The sequence below is a fragment of the Falco cherrug genome, chromosome 5 (genome assembly GCF_023634085.1).
Source record: "Falco cherrug isolate bFalChe1 chromosome 5, bFalChe1.pri, whole genome shotgun sequence".
In the NCBI taxonomy this organism is placed as follows: Eukaryota; Metazoa; Chordata; class Aves; order Falconiformes; family Falconidae; genus Falco; species Falco cherrug.
In genome coordinates, this window is record NC_073701.1 from 55,248,430 (window position 1) to 55,270,831 (window position 22,402).

Consider the following 22,402-nt stretch of genomic DNA (forward strand, 5'->3'; position numbering starts at 1 on the left):
GTCTGCCAGGCTGTCCACGCAGAGTAGCTGGGAAGAAAAGTTCCCATGAGGATGCAAGGGGCCTTTTCTGCAAAGAACATGTGTTTATGTAATGGCCCAGAGATAGAGGATTGACAAAAAAGGGAAAATCCAGTGACAATGGGTGCAGAAGGCCTGTGGTAGGGTTGAATGGTTGTAGAGTACTGAGGGGGGAGGAAGCTGTTGGGGAATCTAGGTTAGTTTGTGGGGAGGAGGCAACTGAATGCAGAATTGAAGGGAATTGCTGGTAAGATGTAGCAAACAATAAAAGTGTAAGGGAGAAAAGACTGTATGTGGAAGAAGGCACTGAGGAAAAGCTGGTCATGATCTAGGCAAAAGTGGACAACCTGAAAAGGATGGGACTGAGTGCTACCAAAAAAAAAAGGGAGGGGGGGGAGCGCAGGGGTGGGAGATTTGTTGGGAAAAGGGGAATTATGGAAATAGAAAGGTTTGGAAAGCCAGGAGAGGTTGGAGTAGGGATAGGCATTAATTTCCTTGAACCGCTACAAGTCCAAGGACAGATTCAGTGAAGAGTGCAGAAACTGCACATAGCAAGATGGTTCTTGTGCCAGAAATAACAGGCAATGAAATGCTTCTCCCAGCTTGCTGGTTGCCTTCATGAAGATGCCCCAGGAAGTTCCTGGGTGGATATAGCCTTTCCTTGCACTGTCTGTACTGTTTGTGTTGCAGCTTTTTATTTTTTTCCCCACTTGCTATTGAAAAAGGTTTTGGTTTTAGGAAATGTAAATTCTTTAACATGGATAGGAATAAGGAACCATTCCTGTATGGTGTGTGGCTCACTCCTTGTGGCTCTTCCCCTTCCCTGTCATAAAACTATTACATAATTTGATTTTGGGAATATTTCTAACTGAGAACAAATAAGGGAACACCAACTCTGTGGCTTCTACAAGAAGTTACGGTGAATGGCCTGACTGAGAGATTCCTCACCATACTCAAGAGAATATGCCGTGGAGTCTGGTGTTATCACGTGATGTTATTCTCATTTCTAGTAATTATCACACCTGTCTACACCTGTCCACATCTTCTGTAGATGGAGGTTCAAAGGTCTCATTTCATTCTCATTTAGTCAAGAGAGACAGCTGTCTGGGCCTCTGTGTAATGGTCATGATCATGTAAATGATAGATACGTTTTGCCTTACTCTGAGGTTATATTTTATTGTGCTTGATCTTGTGCAGACTTGGCTGTGTTTGCTTGCATCTTTCTTAGGAAGCTTGTAAGACAAAGAGAGAAGTTGTTACTGGGATCTTTAAGTCTTGGAAAATTGTGACGTTATTAATATTTGGCTGCTGAGTTGGAAATCAGTACGTGATTATTTTGGAAGGCTGTTGTTTCTTTGCTACAAGGCAGTGTTAGACAACATGTTGACATCTGTTACCTTAACAAAAGGGGTTCTTGGACATGATATCTTTTCGTATGTATTAGAGTTTTCTAGTACTTGCCACTAGACTGCTTGGGAGTGAGACTCACTTTTTTGCATTTACAACAGACATGATGCAATTTCATCTTAGTAGGTTCCAGGCATTGTTACATTGCTTTGAGTTATTCTGAAGAGATTTATCTATTGAGTCCCTGCTGAAGTACCGTGGAGTTATGGGGAAGAATGCTAATAAACAGTTACTACCAGGAATAACTATTAATCCTTTAATGTTTTTCAAGCAATTTCTATTATAGTTTAAAGCTTTCGGTTTTCTAGATCTGCAAACATGTCTTTTAAATCTGAAGCAGGCAAATGAAAGAACCAGTCCCCAGGTCTCGGTGATGCAATTCTAAAATGCTAAAAAATTCTAAACAATACTGGGGTTTTGTGTGAATTTTCTTTCTTTTCCCTCTCCCCCACCAAAAGAAAAAAAAAAAAAAAGCCTTGAAGGAGAAGGCTTGGTCTTTGGATATATATTTACCAGGCAGTAAGGCTTTTAAATTACTTATTACCACTTCAGTATGCAAATGCTGAAAGGCATTTTACATTCCGTAACTATCAAATGCCGCTATAGTTTAGATTTCTGTCAGACTCACAGGCATAGTCGTCCAAAGCACTGATATTACTGTTGTTGATCTCATATACTTAAAACCTCACAGGATTAAAATATGTTCGTTTTTTATACTTGGCTATTAAAAATGTTTGCTTTGATGCTCTAGAAAGAGGAAAAGCTATGCATAACCTAATTTTAGCTATGGAGCAATACATAATATTAAATTACGGAGGAACAATAGAGGAAGGCTTTATTCTTTATGCCGGGACACTGGCGGGAGGGGAGGCGGTGCGGTGCGACGCGGCGTTCAGCACCCGAGCTCGGGACAGCGGCACGGGAAGGACCCCAGCCCTGTGCGTTCGCGGTGTGGGATGTAAAGCCAATTAAAAGTGTTCCTCTTCTTCGTGGTATGGCACACACCAGTGCCACAGTTAGGATCCAGCGTGGGCCAAACTCGAGATCCTATTAGTTTGTGTAATACTGTGTTTTATAGACTATTAGCAGGTGTGCTTTAAAACAAAAATAGTTGTCTCGTACGGCCCAAATAAAATCTGAGCTTAAATGAGAATACTGACCCAATGTAGAACCCTGATATTGAGTAATAAAATAATTTTAGCACCCCAAACTTAGATATTATTTTTGAGTGGCTTAATGTCAAGAAGCTGAAATAGATGGACAGAAGCTGTCTCTCTATATTTTTTTTCTGTGGATACATATCATAGTTTGCAGTATAAAAATACAGTTTGTAGAATAGTGAACTACATGATTTTTAGTGAAATGAGTTGTGCTGATCTACATCATTAAAGAGGGTATTACTGCATTTTAAAAACATTTTGTCTGCGTATTTCTTCACAGTGGATTCAAGGTACATGTTAAGTCAAGAATTCACAGAAACAGTTTGAAATGTGGTTGTTGAAACATGTAGCTGAAATCTTGAGGTTTTTCAATTGTGGGGAGTTCCCCCGCCCCCTTCTGAGCTAAATGAAAATAACCATGTTTTGGTTTTGTTTTGTTTTTTTCCCCTTTTTGTTTCTAGGGGTTGATACAAAATTGAAATTCACTCTTGAACCATCTCTAGGTCAAAATGGTTTTCAGCAGGTAATTAAATTCGTTTTTCTCTTGAGTTTATAAAGGACTAGGTTCTCTCCAGCCAAGGTACTTGCCCTAGTTAAAAAGTGCATCTGTCATCATAATGTCAGCATATTATTTGCAGCTGCATCAAGAACTGTTCCATTAATATTTGGAAAATGCAGTAGGCTTTCATTGTTTACTCAGATATCTCATAATTCTTTGTGTCCTAGAATATTATATTTTTGTTATATCATTAAGTAGTTAATCTATATTTTCCCTGTGAATGGATTAAGCTGTTAAACCTGAAATGTGTGCTGTAAAATGAAATGAATGTGCATGTCTGCAGTGTTGGAAATGTTGCTGTACTGTTCCATTAAACTAATGGGGGATTTTACACATTTTTGGATGCTTTTGCTTTTAGTGGCATGATGCACTCAAAGCAGTGGCCAGATTGCCAACAGGCGTACCAAAAGAATGGCGAAGAAAGGTAAGTAGACCTGTATGCTTTGTGGGACAATATTGCCTGTGGGTTTCTCAGGAGAGGTGAATAACATCAATATTATCAGAGTTTTTTAACAAATATTCGGACTTTTTAAGTTGTATACTGGTGATTTTTCCTATTTTACATTCTTCAATGATAACTTCACAGGGCAGCTGGAGAGAATGAGGTGACAGGTAAAGATGGTGTTTTCAATAGTTATGTTCTTTCTGCTTGAGGCTTAGGTAACTTATTCTGGTACAGATGTTACTGCTTCATTCTGTCAGTCTCAAGGAATTGCTCTGGTGAAGCTGCCCCCGCAGCTGAAGATAACTGAAAGGAGAGAAAATCTCCAGTGTAGGCTGTCAAACTTATGAAGGTGAAATTGATAGATGCTAGTGCTGACAAGAATGCTCATAGAAATGTTTGATGGGGGAAAGGCAGATGGGCTAAATTAGGAAAGTTGAGTCACGAGTGATGTAGAATGGTAGAGTGTGCCATTAATGGGAAATTGCACTGAGTTAGTGTAGAAAAGGGTCCAGTGGGATTTTGCTAAGCTTACTTTATTTCTTTCTTCAACCAGATTTGAAGTTCCCTAGCCTTAAAAAAAGGCATGTCTATTCATCATTTCTATAAAACTGAGTGACATGATCTCAGCTTTAAAAATGCAATTTTGATAAAAATACTTTTAAAGCTTTATAAAATATATATCATTCCATATATTTTTGATGCATGAGATTAATTTCCTTTTCCTGTTTTCTTCTTGCTGTCTTTCTAAACTGAACTGTTCCTCTTTACAAATCAGTGGGGAATAGTGCCATCATTTTCCTCACATCACTATGATTTTTTTAATCTCTAACTCCAGTGAATCATTATATCAATCTAACAGCCTTTTTTCTTTCTGAAATGTTCTTTTCCTACACCTCCAGTAAGTCTCTCGGACACTTTTCTGTGGTACATGAGTGGCAGAGGTCATAGAATCACAGAATGCTTGAGGTTGGTAGGGACCTCTCTGGAGGTCATCTGATCCAACCCCCCCTGTCCAAGCCGGGCCACCTACAACACATTTCCTAGGACTGTGTCCAGATGGTTTTTGAATATCCTCCCAAGGAAAGAGACTCCACAAGCTCTCTGGGCTATCTGTGTCAGTGCTCTGTCACCCTCACAGTAGAAAAGTGTTCCCTGATGCTTGGATGGAACCTCCTGTGTTTCAGTTTGTGCCCATTGTCTCTGGTCTGGTCACTGGGCACCACTGAGAAGAGCCTGTCTCTGTTCTCTTTGTACCCTCCCTTCAGGTATTTATATGAATTTATGAGATCCTCCATGAGCCTTCTCTTCTCCAGGGTGAACAGTCCCAGCTCTTGCAGCCTTTCCTCATAGGAGAGATGTTCCAGTCCCTTAATCCTCTCACTGGCCCCTTGCTGGACTCTCTTCAGTAGCTCTGTACCTCTCTTGTACTGGGGAGCCCAGGACTGGGCCCAGCTCACCAGGTGTGTCTCACCAGTGCTGAGCAGAGGGGAAGGATCACCTCCCTCAGCCTGCTGGCACCGCTCTGCCTGATGCAGCCCAGGAGGCTGCTGGCTGCCTTTGCTGCAAGGGCACATTGCTACCTTGTGGTCAACTTGGTGGCCATCAGGACCCCCAGCTCCTTCTCTGCAAATCTGCTGTCCAGCTGGGTGGGATCTCCAGCATATACTGGTGCAGGGGTTGTTCCTCCCCAGGTGCAGGAGTTTACACTTTGCCTTGTCGGGGTGCCCTTGGGCTTATCAGCCACTTCTCCCAGTTTTGTGTCATCAGCAGACTTTCTGAGGGTACACCCTGCCACATCATCTAACTTGGATCTCTGTCTTTTGCTTCTGATTCTGCCCATCTTTGTGATTCCTTACATGTGACCACATGATGCTAACCAAAAAAGAAGCATTAAGAAAATGAATGTAGTTTTTCCACTGCCATTCCCCTGATTTCCCAATAATTTTGAGATTGATACCAAAATAAAGGAAGCATTTTGTGTTGGCAGCATGCTGATTGCTGCCTTTGCTGGAAGCAGAAGGAGCAGGGTGACATCTGCATTATTGCTGTGGCATGTGACATTTGTTTTCTGGGGCTGGCAGAGAGATAAAGAATCCAGTCAAACAACATCAGTAGGGTGTCAGCAGTGCCAAAGGCTGCTGGGAGGCAGAATAGCAGCATTCCTCTGCATGGGTTGCTTTGCAAAAGTGTAGGAAGGGACATTTCAATGCAGAAAACACGAGATTCTGGGAGCTGTCTATAAATTCCTTCATCATGTAACTGTCTAAGTGTTTAAATCTGTGGGAAGTGTCTGAATTGCTTTTCTCACTTGAGTGTGTTAGTGGCTGATCTAAAACTCTACCAGTTTGCTTTCATGATTTCTTTCAGTTTCCTGAAGAGAAAGATCCTTGATTGTTACTTCTTGTCATTGTATGATCTGTCACATATCTTTCATGGTTCAGGAACCTTTCAAATGTTTCATAAAGGTCCAGCCTTTGTCTTAGATACATATGCATAAATCTGTTCTGGTAATTGTTAGGCTTTAAAAATAGTCAAAATGTTTGTTTTCAGAACTCCTTGTAGCACCAACAGTTTAGGAAGCACTCTTACAAGAGTAAGTTGTTCTGATCCAAGTGATCCTTTCAGATCAGTCTCAGATGGCTAATAATAGATGCTGTTTCTTCTGCAAAACTGATCAGAAGAGACCTCTGCTGAAAAGAGGCACCACTGGATTCCTTTTGTGGGGTTTCCAGGAGATCCATGGTTGAGTCTGAGGAAAGCCTGCAGCAGTGTTACCTTTCTATAAAACTCCTTTTTGGTTATGAGGTTAGAAGGGCTGAACCAACAAGGAGGTTGTGTGCTTCCATCTTGGAGGGCCTCTGTGGATTCAGTTTCTGAAAATAGACTTGCATCTTTGTAAGCAGTTCACAGACCTGGACACTTAATGCTGGCTGTTTCTTTCCTTTCTGTTTTCAGGAGTAAGGTATTGCTTTAATTGTGCAAAAATTGGTTTAGATACAGTCCTCTTCTGCGTATTTTGAGTCTAACAGCAGATGACATATAAGTGACACTGATAAGGTTCATCTAACTGTCTATATCGAAACTGTTCATATTTTACCTAAGAAATAATTAATTTTGTTGACTTGCTTTGTGTATTTCTAGGTTTGGCTGACTCTAGCTGATCAATACTTACACAGTATAGCCATTGACTGGGATAAAACTATGCGTTTCACATTCAATGAAAGAAGTAATCCTGATGATGACTCTATGGGCATCCAGATAGTAAAGGTAGCTAGCTAATTTGTTATTTTATTTTAATTTGTTAGTGAAAAGTTGAATTATTTTTTAATAGATAGAATTTGGATTTATTTTCTTCTCTGCAACTGCTTTGGCAAAAATAACATCTTTCCTCCTTCTGCACTGGTCTGGTTAGTGTTAGCTGGGGAAACAATTGCTATTAGTGATTTTTTTTTTTCCCTCTATTTTTACTTTTTTTTAATTTAAAGAAATACTGGCGTTTAATAGAGACAAAGGAACCTAAGTTAGGTTTTTTCCTCTTCTCTATAAAAAAACACAAATGTTGTTAAAAATTATGTTTTAGAATATAGCAATTGAGCAATTTCAATTATTTTACATGAGTGAAACACCTTTATGTATGTTTCTCAGCTAATTAGTGTTTAATATTTAAAGCAGTAGGCAGTTTTAGGGAAGAGCTTAATAGATTTGTATTGCAGTGGTGACTTAAATATTAGTCTATTTACCTATTCAGGAGGTATCACTCTGTTTAGGAGAGATTGTGTTCTATAGTCACCCTGATTAGAGTACACAGAGCAAAATGCTTTGTGTTCCTGATTATTACAATTGTCATCTGTACTTGGTAATTTAAGCTTTTAGATATTACTTATGAAATATTAAACGTTGTAGTAGTATTTTTTTTTCACTTATAGCTTAAATATGAAGGACACTGTTTCTGGTTGGGTTTTTTGTTTTGAAAACTTAGTTGGCTAGTAGATCTTTTATAACTTGATAAAAACAGTTGCCCTATTTGTTCAATTAAGCAGCTGTTACATCTTGCCTCTTTAAAACCTAGATACATGTTAATATCTTGCATGACAACATCATATGAACATCTATTAGGTAAATTGTTTACTTAAGAGTTTGCTGAACCTATTTCTCCTCTTCAGTAAGCTAAAGGTTTACAGATTAAAAAAGAAACATTGTCATCAACTTTAGGAATATGTATTGGGAGGGCGGAGGTGGAAGGAAAACTGGGACAGGAGAGAGAAGTAAAGGAAGAAGGAAAATGCACATCTTTTCTGTCTGTTCTTGGGTTTGGGCTTATTTTTTTTTCTTTTCTCCTTCAAAGGACCTTCACCGAACTGGTTGCAGTTCTTACTGTGGCCAAGAGGCAGAGCAAGATCGAGTGGTATTAAAACGTGTTTTGCTGGCTTATGCCAGGTGGAATAAATCTGTTGGCTATTGTCAAGGATTTAACATTCTAGCTGCACTTATTCTGGAAGTAATGGAAGGCAATGAAGGGGATGCCCTGAAAGTGAGTAAATTTTTTTTTTCAGTGCTGAAGATTGCTTTTAGTTAGTGAACTTTAGAATAAATCAATGCATGAATTTTGTAGACAGCTTAAAAGAGCAGGACTCAAAGGGGTTAACCAATTTATATCTGCAGATTGTTTGTTATCCTGTCTGAGCTAGAATGAACAGTTTGATTATTATCACTGCTAAGAGTTTTTTCAAACAGAAACAAATGGTCATAATAAAAATAAATGGGACCACTGCTACTTGCTTTAGAGTATCTTGTCCTGTAATCCCAAATCTGCTGCCAAACACCATCAATAGCTGAAACCTTCAGAGTCCATTATCAGCCTCCTGTGTGGCAGTAACATGCAAAGCAGTTAATAAATTTGCTGTATTTTAAGGCAAGTTCTTGGAAAACACAAAATAAATATTTAAAGTGAAAGTAAATCACTTTGAAGCTACTTTCTGGGCTACATTAGTCATACAGCGTTTTGGTTTTTTTAGACTTTTTCTGTTCTAATTAATAGAAAGCTTTGTGAACTTTATAATATGCCAGAGAATGGAAATGCTGTTTACTACAGATGTGGTTAAGGATTGCCAAGATCATGTGCGTATTTCCTTGTATAAACTTGCTCGTATGTGTGAGCTGGGGTCAAATTACTAGAAGGTGACTGTGACTGGGAGATACTGAGCTGTTTGTTTTGCCTTAAACAATATTTTAAATATGGCAAATAATTAAATTCACTGAGTCCTAAAATATAAAGCTTGTAGGAGTCCAGCTAGCTGGGCTAGTATTTAATACTTCATTCTAGAAAGCTGCCTCTAGTAGGAAGAAAATACCATCATATACCTATTTTATATCAGTAAAATTTTCTTTCAGTTACTCTTGCTAAAGATTCCCTCAGTATTTTTAATTACTATTTGTCACATTCTAGTGTGATCTCATACTGTCCAGAAGCTCCCAAAACACATTATGATAATACAGGAAATATGATTGCCCAAGGTTTATGAAGTCCAAATTGATTATAAGAACTGTGTGCATCCTTATATTACTAAGTTGTCTTTTACTGTGAGCGGCATCAGGCTCCTTGTGCTAAGGAGACAATGGAATGGCACCAGACTGCCCTGGGGAAGTAAAGCACTGAAGGCTGTTAGCACCAAAATGGGTCTTAGGTGGCAAAAATAAGAATGGAAAATAATGTCTTTTCCAAGCTTAATGCGTGCTTTTGCAGGGTTGGAATTTCCCCAGAAGTGGGAGGGAAAAGGGAAGTGGGGGGAGGAACAGGAAGGGGAGGGGGGAAAAAAAAAAGGAATTGGGGAATTAGCATTTGGCTGTTTTGTTGTTGTAGTCGTGCCATCTAAAGCAAATGATGAGTGACTTCGGAACAGCTGCAGAGGCTGTTGCCTGTAAAGCTGCCCTCAGGATTGGAGCTATGGGGAAACTATGTTTGGATTATTGCAGAATCTAGGAATTAAGGGAGCAAGGGGATTCTTGGGGCTTGCCAGTCGGGTCCCTTTTCTGGGAAGGATGTTATAAACAAAAGCTCTGTGTCTGGAAAGTGTCTCCCAGAGGCTGGGAAACAGCTGGCACTACTGACACCATGGAGCTTTAACTGCAGAGGACCCAACATGGGTAGCTTCAGTCAATGCCCAGCCAGGGATGCTTGAGTTTTCAGTAGTTGAGGCAAGCATGTATAAGTTAAATCCCTGAAGAGCACCTCAAAGGTAGCCTACTGAAACTATGATAAGCAAGAAAATCACAGCATGTATATGTAGAAACTATCAAAGTAAGAATAAAAATCTCATAGATACTGAAATGTAAAAAGGTTTTTTCTTGCACGTTATTGTGGGGAAATATTACAAAGTCAAATAAAAATAAATATGTAGAGATGTGTCATAAAGAAAGTATCTATTGCAAACTGATAAATACCAGCTTTTCTAAAAAAAAAACCACCATTCTCAAAAAAATTCACGTCAATGAAACAGAATGGACTTCAGTGTTGCAAAAAATTTTCTGTTCTTTCCTGCGCTTTCATATACCTGAGATTTCTGAAGTAATACCACTCAGTGGAAAGGGAGCAAAAGCCTTTTTAAAATGGTTTCTTTAACATAGGGATTTATGGCTTATGTCATAATTCTTCATAAGAAATTAATAAAGACACAGATAGCATAGTTGTAAGTTAATGTTGCTATATTAAATTGTTCTTCCATTGGCTGAAATATCTGAACAAAGTACAGTGTGTTTTTAAAAGGCAATAAGGTATACCCAGTATTCAGCAAAGGTTAGGGAAGGCATCTGACAAAATATGAGACTCCAGCTTACTTGTTGGTCACCTGTTTCTTTTCAATCCTTAAAACTTAAAAAGAAAACAAAACCAACCCCGTCAAAAATGTGTAAAACCTGTTGATTTGCCTGTACTGACTACTGATCTACATGCTTTAAAACATGTAACAGAAGACTGTTACTGCCTGAAAAAATCTTGCAAGGACAAGTGGTAGTATGTGGTCACAAGCAGCAGGGAGAGAAGGGGAAGCAATAAGACTGTAAGGTTGTGCTCTTGGAACTTCAGTGTCTGCCAAGCTATTTTTGCGGGCATCTTGTGAAAAGGGAGGGATTGGCAGGATTGTCTCCTCTGTATGAAGGTGCCATGCTCCCCTCAAGCATTAGAGGCTGTATGGAACAGGTGATAAGCGGGCACGTTTGAAATGTTAACAAAAGACTAATAAGGAGTTGAAGCAGATGGGATGACTGCATGCAGGCTTTCTGGATATGATTTGTAGAGTGGCCATGGAGATTGTAAAATGAAGGTCAGCATCTTCTGTTGGGCTGATGGTGTGCATCAGCTTCTGTATATTTCTTTGTTGCGTTTGTTCATTCTCAAAAGTTTGACAGTATCCAGTTAATAACATTACCACCCATATAGTTGAGCTATCTCACTTGAAACAGATGTCTGTTTAAAATGTCTCATGCTGCTTAATTTAGCACCTTTTAAAGTGACAAGATGAAGTGCAGCACATGGTAACACATCACAGTAAAAAGTGTGGAGAATGTTTTTTTAAAGAACAGTATCTTATATTTCGGAGAGGGGGAGACAAGATGATTTAGAAGATCTGTGGCAGTTAACCAGAGAAGGGACAGTGGAACTTCCCAACAGTGTGAAGAATCTCATAAACACATAAAGCATCAGAAGTGTCAAATGTTGCCTTTGGTTTGAGTAATGCTTCCAATTTGGGCATAGCTTGCTGTGACATTGATTTTGGTCATTAACGATTCATAAATTCTGGACAGCCTCAAGAGGCCTTTCACTTTGATTGTTTGTGGATACTTAGAGTACCTGTCAGTTTTTAAAACGATAATGTTTTCTCCCCATATAAATGGAGGTACCAGAGGTATGTGTTGCCACTGGCTCTGAACCATTTTTTACTGAACAAGTAACTTTGAAATTCTATATTTTTTTCAGTTATTCCTAGAAAATAATCGGCTCTGCAACTCCTACATAGTAATATTTCATTATCCCCACAGATCATGATTTACCTCATTGATAAGGTGCTTCCTGATAGCTATTTTGTCAATAATCTTCGCGCTCTCTCTGTGGATATGGCTGTTTTCCGAGATCTTTTACGAATGAAGCTTCCTGAACTGTCCCAGCATTTAGACACACTGCAAAGAGCTGCTAACAGAGAAAGTGGAGGTAGGTTCAACAAAATGCTATTAAATTCCTTTTTGCTATTGTTGCATCTGAGCACTGGCCTAAAAATACAGTCTTTGAAGTGTTTACATGAGTTATTGCTTAGAATAAATATTTTATAGAATCATAGAATCACTTAGGTTGGAAAAGACCTTTGAGATCATCACACCCAACCTAGTTAACCCAGCACTGCCAAGTCCACCAATAAGCCACGTCCCTAAGCACCGCATGTATGCATTTTAAACGCCTCCAGGGATGGTGATTCCACCACCTCCGTGGGCAGCCTGTTCCAGTGCTTGACCACCCCTTCCAGTGAAGAAATTTTTCCTAATATCCAACCTAAACGTGCCCTGGCACAACTTGAGGTCATTTCCTCTTGTCCTGTCGCTTGTTACCTGGGAGAAGAGCCTGATCCCCACGTGCCTACAGCCTCCTGTCAGGCAGCTGTAGAGAGCAGTAATGTCTCTCTGGAATCTCCTTTTGTCCAGGCTAAACAACCCCCGTTCCCTCAGCCGCCCCTCATGAGACTTGTGCTCCAGACCCCTCACCAGCCCCGTTGCCCGTCTCTGGACACGCTCCAGCGCCTCAACGTCCCTCTTGCAGGGAGGGGCCCAAAACTGAGCACAGGATTCGAGGGGCGGCCTCACCAGTGCTGAGTACAGGGGGACAGTCACTGCCCAGTCCTGCTGGCCACACTGCTTCTGACACAAGCCAGGATGCCGTTGGCCTTCTTGGCCCCCTGGGCACACTGCTGGCTCATGCCCAGCCGGCCGCCAGCCACCCCCCCAGGTCCTTTCCCACCGGGCACTTCCCAGCCACTCTGCCCCGGCCTGTAGCGCTGCGTGGGGTTGTTGTGACCCAGGTGCGGGACCCGGCACTGCTCCTCGTTGAACCTCATACAGTTGGCCTTGACCCATCCGTCCAGCTTGTCCAGATCCCTCTGCGGAGCCTTCCTGCCCTCTGGCAGATCAACGCTGCCACCCAGCTTGGCGTCATCTGCAAACTTGGTGAGGGTGCACTCGATCCCCTCATCCGCACTGTTGATAAAGATATTAAACAGAGCTGGCCGCAGTACTGAGCCCGGGGGAACACCATTGTGACCGGCCGCCAGCCAGATGTAACTCCCTTTGCTGCCACTCTTTGGGCTCGGCCAGCCAGCCAGCTTTTTGCCCAGCGTAGCACGCAGCTGTCCAAGCCATGAGCAGCCCGTTGCTGCAGGAGAATGCTGTGGGAGATGGCGTTAAAGCGTTTAGTAAGGTCCAGGTGGAGAACATCCACAGCCTTTCCCTCACCCATTAGATGGGTCGTCTTGCTGTAGAAGGAGATCAGGTTAGTCAAGCAGGACTTGCCTTTGATAAACCCTGGGTGGGCCTGATGCTCCAGTTGTCCTGCATGTGCCACATGATGGTGCTCAGGATGGTCTGCTCCGCAACGTTCCCTGGCACTGAGGTCAGGCTGAGAGAGAGGCCTGTAGTCTCCCAGATCTTCCGTCCTGCCCTTCTTGTAGATGGGGTAGATGGGCATCACATTGCTAATCTCCAGTCTTCTGGGATATCTCTAGTTTGCCAGGGATGTTGATAAATTTTTGTGTAATTGTTAATGCATTCTTAAAGTGAAAGATGATGGGTTTTCATTATTGATAACGTTAACATAAATAGGTGATGCTCTCAGGAAAAATTAAAAGGGAAATAATTTGGTTCCACTGCTGACTGTGTACAGAGTCATGTTGAGAAGGACATAAAAATGTATGGAGTGACAACACTGTAACAACAGCTTAGTACAAGAGCTACCTTTGATTTTTTTTTTTTTTTTTTTTTTTTTTTTTTTTTTTTTTTTTTTACCTTAGCTCAAGATACCTCTTTTACCATTGCTTCTTGTAATTGCTAGCTTACATAGTTGTTCTGGGAAGAGTTACAATGTGAGAGCCGAATCGCGACTGGTTAGTATTTCTTCACCTGGGTGCTTTAGCAATTCACAGGTGCAAAACTGAGCCGTATGTCTTGGCTTGCTACCTGAAAACTGGCTTTGCACTGTGATTGATTTTTTTTTTTTTTTTTTCTGGTATAGCATTCCCTCCAGACTTTTTACTTTTTTTAAGCAAGATTCAGTCTTCTATTTAGTAGTGTTTTGGAGATGGTGGGCTTTTTGTTGTTGGTTGGTTGGTTTTTGGTTTTTTTTCAGTCTGGAAGCTAAGTGCACCCTGAGTTCCATCTTGGAAAAGATCTGCTAACATGTCGCATGTAAATAAACAGTGACTGTGTCCAAACTGTCTAAAAATCAAGAAGGAAGTATTTGCTTTTTGAAAGGGTTTTCACTGGCAGCAGCCTATTTGCTCACGGCCTTCAGTGCATCAGTTGATACTAGGATGCACAAAGTATCTCTGAGCATAACAAGAAAGTAAAACTTCAGAGTTTCAGGCTGAAATACTAAATCTTGTTTGAAACTTAACAAGTCAAAAGGAAAACTGAATGTGTTAGTTGCTTCTGCTAAGCTGGCAGCGCATCAGGGTATTAAAACAATAGGTAAGACTTTACAAAACAGTCACCTTCACCTTCATGTAGATAAAGACTTCTTATGCAATTAGTTTCTGAAGGAATGCAGAGGGTTTTGGTTGGTTTTGGTGTGGGGTTTGTTTTGTTTTGTTTTTTTAATGAAAGCTTTTGGTTCGTATGGCTTTGAGGAAGGAAAAGCAATGTTTCTGGCATAAGGAGAAAATAAAAAAGCGTGGTGGCGTTTTCCAAGGTTTACAGTCCAAACCCAATGCTGTTGCTTGGAGCTCTTTGCAGCACAGAAGAATGAAAGGTGGCTAAGTATGTCATTTTCCTATCACGCTTTTTCTCAGCTTATCTTTGGACAGCTGCAGGCTAAGTAAGTTTTGAGCAATAATAGAGGTACTCTAATGTATGGTTGATTTCAGTATGCAGTTTATACTCTTTGTAAAATAACAGTAAACTACAATTTAAGCATTTTTTTTTTAAAAAAAATTTCATTTATTATTTCAGGAGGATATGAACCCCCGCTTACAAATGTCTTCACAATGCAGTGGTTTCTGACACTCTTTGCTACTTGCTTGCCTAACCATACAGTTCTGAAGATCTGGGATTCAGTATTCTTTGAAGGCTCTGAAATTATACTGAGAGTAGCTTTGGCTATCTGGGCAAAGTTAGGAGAGTAAGTGGTCATTTTAATCCGATTTTTCTTTTCAGTATGAGCAATATGTGTAACTTACGTTGTTCTGAAGAATGTGTTCTCAATTCTAAACAATATGTGATCGTTCAGGAGAATAATGTTGCTTTGAAAAAGCTGCACAAAGTGCCTGTATGGCTTCCCCAAAAACATGTGCTTCTGATGTCATGTCAGAATGGGCATGGTAATTGACCCTTGGTGCGGGAAATGTCTCCGGTTGTTTGTATTGTCTGTGTGTAACATCTTCATGTTGTGGTAAAAAGTTGGTTGGACTTCCCAGAGAATAGACATCTGAGGTAGCTGCTATAAACTCTGTGCAAAGACATACAGAGAGACTTGAGGATGATGAGCTAATTTAGTTGAGTACCTGAAGCTGGGAGTGTTAATTCCCTTATTTTCACTTAAGGATTTGAGCCCATTGGCTATACCTAAGAAAAGGGTTCAGTGTTACCAAAAGAGTGATCAGGTGTTACACTGTTTCTGTTAAGACCTGCAAAAATTTTTTTCTGAAAAACTCGGCTTTCAAGCACATTTTAGCCGAATTTTTATTATAGCCCTTTATGGCCTTGGAAACTCACCACACAGAACAAAACACAAGAGATGGTTAGTTCTAAACTCCTCTGTTGTTGTAGAAAATATTTGCATTCCAAAGAGTGTGCAGTGTTCCTGGAGAAATAAGTTTTGTCACTGACTTCAGTGGGAGGTGTGAGCTCTGACAGGTCGAGCAGATGTTAGTTCAGCTGGAAACCTTTTTCAGCTGGCATCAGCAGCTGCATCGAATTTTTCGTGTGATGCCTGTCAACACTCACCTTCTTTTTTTCCCTGAGACTGGACCACTGGGATTTATGTTCAGCTCTGTCCTTGAACGCTTTATTTCTTTTTTTCTTTCTGAATAAATTAGCACTGCAGGCCAGTAGCATTGTAAGAGACTTTGTTTAGTATATTTAATTTTTAATCTGAAGAACAATAATTTCCTCAGAGCTTTATTTGTTCAGTTCGTGAATTAAAGTTGCATGAATCATTTGCATTAGGATTAAGCTGTATGTAGGCCCATTGTGCTTTATTACTTTGTACTATACCTTTAGATAAAAGGTTCTATTGCAGTGGATCTCTGTGCACTTTGAAGCTGTAACTACAAATGTTCCAACTCAGATAAAAAAGAGTCACTGCTTTGAAGATTTTACCATAAAACTTAAAGCAAAAATGAAATGTGTTTTATAAAAACTTGAAGGAACAGAATGAAGAAATCTGTAAGAATATGTCCAAAAGAATAAGCTGATTACACTGCACACCTTCTAACTGTTGTTTGTGGAGAATGGGAGAAGGTCTGGCAGATTTGGGGACAGTTAGCAGAAAGGGAAACTGATGGTATAACCAGAGATCCAGAAGACAATGAGTCACTAAAATTGAACAAGAATTCAAATACAGTAAGTTTATGATTAGTGATATCAAATGAGATGAAGTAAAAGATTGGGCATTGTGGTTTTGCTGGGAGAAGACTGTGATTTTGTTCCTCTTTCTTCTCTACTAGAAATAGTACAGGGGGGATTTAAAGAAGTGGGGCCTGAAGCAGTGATCTATAGTCTCATGATCTTCATATTTCTCAAGACTATCTTTCTAGGCATGAAAATGGGGTGAGAAGTGCTTTTCCTAAAATGTGGGTGGTTCAGTCATACTTCTGTTTTGAGGTAGACTGAAGGAATGGGGGAGTTAAAAATAGCTGCAGTAAAGAAAGCAGTTTGTGGAGGTCATGAGAAACTGAAGGTATTGGGGAAGGTAAGCAGAAAATCTGTGATAACTGGCTACATACCCATTCTTTCCACACTCTCTATCTCTCTCCCTCCCTTTTTTTTTTTTTAAAAAAACAAAAAACAAAACCACGACTTAATCATTCTGTTAGCTAAACTAGGTTAAGATTTCAGTAGCGGTTTCATATTTCAATGGTTGTTCCCTATAGACACTGAAGATCAAGGGAAGCTTCCTCTTCTACTCCTTAACAAAAAAGGCAGTATACTTTTTTGATCGTTCTGGAAGCTATTATGCAGGGGAGGCTACAATATGTAGCTAGCAATGTACTTGTTTGGGATAGAAGTAAAACAAATTTTTCACTTGATGGAAGAGGATGTTCAGCAACTGAGCAACTCACGAAAGCATATTATTCATATTAAACCCCAACAAATATCACACCACCCACTACCATCCAAAAAAGACAAACAAAAAACAACCAAAAAACCCAAACCAAGAACAAAACCAGCCGCGCACACCACCAAAAGAAAAGCCCCAAAATCAAACCAAAGAAGTCTGCGTCTCTAAATTAGAAATAGCATTCACAAATATGCAGGATAAGAGTGAATTTTCCTTCATTCTGCATTATGTGAGCTAAGCTCTTTTGAATATAATGACATTATATAAATACACCTGTACTTAATTTACTCTACTGGAATATTTTCTGGCCAGCAAATAGGGTCTTGTCTGGCCAAAACACAGTTCAACGAGTTAATTCAGCTGTTTAGTGCATAGTGAAGAATGGGTGATAAAGCAGTCGGAAAATCTCTATACTCCCTTTTTGAGGTGGTGGGAGAACTTCCTCGTGCTAGTAGGAGGCAGGGTTTATTGTTTCTTACATTGTAGAAGTGAAAGAGGCAGAGGCTGTTTGGACACGCATGAGTTCTTTATCGTGAGCAGTCAGGACAGTAAGCTGTGCTCAGTACATCCTTCTACTGCACCAGCATTTCCAATGTGATGTGCACAGTTTTATTATTGGGCAGTGTAGGGAGCATTGCAATAAACTTAAGAATTAAGATGACTAATGTAAGCGCATATTTTATTATGACCGAAAGTTCAGATTCGGTTTGGAGGTGTATAATTGTATGTAAAAGTAAAATAAAAGACCAACATTTGTTTTGACGTAGGCAAATAGAGTGTTGTGAAACTGCAGATGAGTTTTACAGTACCATGGGCAAGCTGACCCAGGAGATGCTGGAAGACAGTCTGATTGACAGCAATGAACTCATGCAGGTGAGTAATCGTGATTATTGTTTGTGTTTTCTCTGCATCATTCAGATGCTGATTTCTAACAAATTTCATTTTTGTTCAGATGCTGCAGAAACCTAAACTCTCTCAAGTATAAAAGTTTAAGAAAATGAGTTGAGCTGGTATGTCAATGAAACAAACAGGTGGCCTGCAGCTAAAGCTACAGTCTTATTGTGGACATTAATGATAGACAACCACTAGGCTCTGTTTGATAAAAATTGGTTGTATGTTGACAATTGAAAATTTGTTGTGATATAATGCCCATCTGGATTTATGCAAGTAAGAGGTAGGATCTTTTAGTAGTCATAATTTTTAGGGTGTTCTTTCGTTTTATGTTTTGGTCGTTTATTACACTGTGTCCTTTTCATTCTGCAGACACTGTGGGAGACAAAAGTTTATCAAGTGAGAAGGGTAAAAAGTATCCTTCATGATTTCAAAAAAGCCATGAACAGTCATCAGTGAACTATAAACAAAGACATTTGTAGATAATTGCAGTCCCTGAATTCTTAAAGCATACATCATAGTACAAGAACAAAGATCTACATTGTTATAGGAAGGGAAAGGGCCTTTAGTATCACAGACACAATTTTGTTGATTAGCACTTATGCTTCTTTTTGTGATATCCTTGAGGTGTTGTCTACTTAGTTTTATAAAGACGTGATTCTACAGTTCTGAAACTTTGCTTTTGATGAGTTAGAGCATGGTGATTATATGGGTGCAAATACAGCACACAATTCACATGAAATTTTTTACTTGTCATAGAGGAAGGAAAAAATTCAGTCTCAGTCTATGAAGTTGCATGAGTTTAGTAACAGTAGTTAGCAGGTGACTTCTGTTACCCATTAGTGGAAGCAAAACTTATTGACTATCTGGGATAGTACGGTTCCCTAGTCTGGTGAAGTACTGTCCTGGAGTAAAAGATTACTTTCAGATTTTCTAATTTTTGTTATTGTCATTGTTTTCTCTGATGAGCAAGCTCTAGGAATGGGAGAGGTAAGCACTGTGGCTTTGTTTTGCTTCAAAAATGCGAATGTAGCAGTTTAGAGGTACTCATATGCTTTTTTACATGTGTTAAGGTTTCTCACAAGACAGTTCAGATATTGAGGTTGCATGAGAAGGGCAGCACAAGCTGATCCTTCTCATATTCATGGTGTTTCAGTTCCTAGTCTCAAGTGTAGTATGAAACCCAAGATGTGGCATTTGTGACAAAGAATAATGTTGGGGAAGCTCAAGTGGGCTTTAGTGACTCAATGTGGATTTCTTTCTTTGCCCTTGTGTGTAATAGAAGATAAGGCATAGGTAACTTACTGGTTGGAGGGATGGAAAGACTTTAGCTGTTACAAGTATACCAAATTAGCAGTCTTTTTGTGGTTCAGCAGAAAGTAAGAATTTGGTGCAAAGCATATGTGTTTCCATAGTGTACACATGTATTTTGTGACACTGACAGGGGTGTTAAGTAGGATAGCATTGCCATTGATAGGGAGAATGTGGCAGGTTTACATTTTCTGCATAGAGCAGCAGTGTGTCTGGTTTATGCATGCCCTTGAAGAAACCACACTATAGTTTAGATTGTATTATTCAAGTCAAAGGCAGGCACTGGCAGTGTAGCAGTCTCAGAGGTGTTCACTCCAGGCTCTCTTTACCAGAAGCGGAGAGAATTAGGCACTACAAGAGTTTACTATTAGCGTATATAAATGCCACCACGTGTCTGGTTGCTGCATTTGAAAAATTTTCCCTGTGTTGGAGTAGGATAATAAATATGCACCATTACATTAACAAAAGGATCCAGGATGTTTGAAGACACTGTTTTTTGAATTGCTTTAGGCTTTTTCAGAGGAGTCAGCCTGAAATGAATGTTCAGATTGTTTTGTTTTCAGAATGTTCAGGTTGTTGGTTTTTCTTCTTCTTTTTTTCCCCCTAATCAAAATCAGAATGGTGAATTTACATCTAATACTTTTCACAAGGTGGCTTGAGGATTAGTACCTTACTGTGGGAAAGGATTAAAATCCTACTCTCCCTTCCCTACACATTTCAATAAAGGTTGTGGGTGGCAATCATCTTGCTTTTCTTTAGACTTGAGTGACACATTTGCATCTGAACTACCTGTCCAGGCTCACTTAAACTATCAGAGTAACAGGCACTTCTCTTCCACTAGAAAACAACTTGTGCTCTAAAAGGCCTGTTTCCTTTGGGAGTTCAAGGAGGGAGGTACGGTTGATCCTTCAGGGGCAAGTGTTGACAGAGCAGATGTCTAAGGTAGATCAGAGGACTCTTGTCCTCATTCTCTTAACTAGCACGTATATTTGGTGCAACTTTATCACTAAAAATGCCTCCTTTCTTCCCATGCAGACAGTACATATACCTAGGATCGAGGGCTTAAAGCTTTTGCAGATTTGTCCCTTGCATTGCAGGATTTCTTACGATGTTGTGCTGAGGAGAGCATGGCAGGGCTGGAGGAGCAAGCCAGCCTACAGCTTCCTTCTTTTTCAGATTGAACAGTTTAGGTAAATAAAGGATAAGTGCTGTACACCTCAGATGCTAGACCGGGTGAAGTTAAATACAGTATTCAGTAATGTCATTTTATTGACCTATTAATAAACTTTGATTCTAACATGGAGACAGAAGGCTGTACACCAGGTATCTGCACATACTCTAAACAGCATGTGCTAGATTGAGTACATGCTTTCATGCCTTCTCAGAAAGTGAGCATTTTTATAAGCAGCTAAACTAATTCGTCTTGCACACTAGAAACGTTGCAGTGTTGAGGAGATGAGAAGCAAACAGGAAAAAAGAGAGGCATCCCTGTATGTTTACTGTGGTGGAGGGGAACAGGGATTAATCCCTCTGTAGCACCCTAACATTTTAGACTATCCCCCACAGACAGTTACCCTGATCTGATGGTATTCACTGTTAACTTTCTACCTGAGTAGCAGTTTGTCTGTTTTCTTCTGTGTTTGCTTTTGCATTTTGGTTTGTTTTCTTAGTGAAAAGAGAGAAGAATCTTAAAACCTAAGTGTGGGATAAGTTTGTTTGAGCTGTATGCAAAACTGCTTACCCTCTTTTTGGAAGCCACAGCCCATTGCCTTCTGTATGGTGTTCTGCTGAGGGTGTAGATGGCTTTGCATTTTTAGGGTAAGGCAAAGGATTGACAAATGCTACTGATTTAAGGTGAAAAGAGAGGTTATTTCTCTTGTTGCTTTTCCAGTTCTCAGAATCTGTCCCTTATGGCCATAAGTAAGATAATATGTTTGGCTGCATCATGCTTCATACGTGTGTGCTGTGTTGCTCTCTGGCAGTTTCACCAGAATTAACCAAATAGCATCCAAGGCTGTGTACAAACTGGGAACAGGATGCTTTGACTCTGAAACATTGCTGTGAGAATATCGCAGGTGTTGATTATAGTATTTTTTAAATGATTTCCAGTGGAACTTGCATCAGCATAAAATTTGTGGATCTCTTAGCCAGGTGGCAAGCAAGGCCTCCAGTTATAATACGATAACAAGTAATTAAGGTAAAACCATGTATGCTACATGAAGGAAATTCCACAGGATCTGGAAGAGACACAGACTGGAGACAGGCAAAAGCTAAAAGCATAATCTAAAATGGTAGGTGCAAGGAGTAAATGAAGGACTCTGAGTTGACTGTTTCACTTAAAGGGTAACTAGCATATGAAACAAGTTATCTGAAAAGGCTGTTGACATAAAGAGTAGAAATAAATTCCAGACACACCTCCTTCTCTGTGAAGGGAGCGAGTTGAGACATATGGGGGAAGAGAAAACAGGAAAGTGTGGTGGAGATCAAACAAACAGGCAGACACATTGGACCGGAGGTAGGTCTTTCTCCACATCATAAAATTCCTTCGTCTGATAGACTGCCAGAATATCACTGTTCATGGCCTAGGGAATATTTGTCTTTCACAGTAGCGTTGTAGTTTCATGGAGTGGCAAAGCTTCAGTTCATGCTCTGTTTTTTTGAAGGCATCCTCCTTGCCTTAGCATCTGTGCATGGCACAAACTGTAAAAACATTTTCACGCAGAAGCCAGCTGAGCTACACTATTGCTGTGTTCCTGATACAGCCAGGAGTGTCCATCCTGCTTCTCATTGCTTACATCATTGCTGTTAGTGAAACCTTTTTTTTTTTTCCTTCTTCTGTCAGGAAAGTCTAGTACTGAATTCATGTTTGTGATTTTCCTTAATGTATTTAGCACAGGTAAGGCGTGGTTCAAGAATGGATTATGTAGAAAATGTTCAAAATTTCCTTTCATCTTAATTGAGGCTGTTTGCCTTCAGATGAAAATGTCACTGACTTAACAATAGCGGGGGGGGGGGAGGTGAAGATTACCTGTCATAGCTAATGAGAAATTTTTATGTTGCTGTCTTTCAGAAGACATGTA

At 40.0% G+C, this 22,402-nt stretch overlaps 1 protein-coding gene across 7 annotated transcripts in view; it reads left to right on the plus strand.

Annotated features, from left to right (window-relative positions):
- TBC1D30 (TBC1 domain family member 30) overlaps positions 1-22,402 on the plus strand; it is a 60,581-nt gene that overhangs the window by 29,428 nt on the left and 8,751 nt on the right. For all 7 annotated transcript variants that reach the window (XM_027812390.2, XM_027812391.2, XM_055711802.1 and 4 more), the window contains 7 exons: positions 3,047-3,108; positions 3,503-3,568; positions 6,731-6,856; positions 7,935-8,120; positions 11,624-11,792; positions 14,792-14,960; positions 17,888-17,993. In XM_027812390.2, coding sequence (XP_027668191.2) covers positions 3,047-3,108; positions 3,503-3,568; positions 6,731-6,856; positions 7,935-8,120; positions 11,624-11,792; positions 14,792-14,960; positions 17,888-17,993 — 884 coding nt within the window. The remainder of the gene's footprint in view (positions 1-3,046; positions 3,109-3,502; positions 3,569-6,730; positions 6,857-7,934; positions 8,121-11,623; positions 11,793-14,791; positions 14,961-17,887; positions 17,994-22,402) is intronic.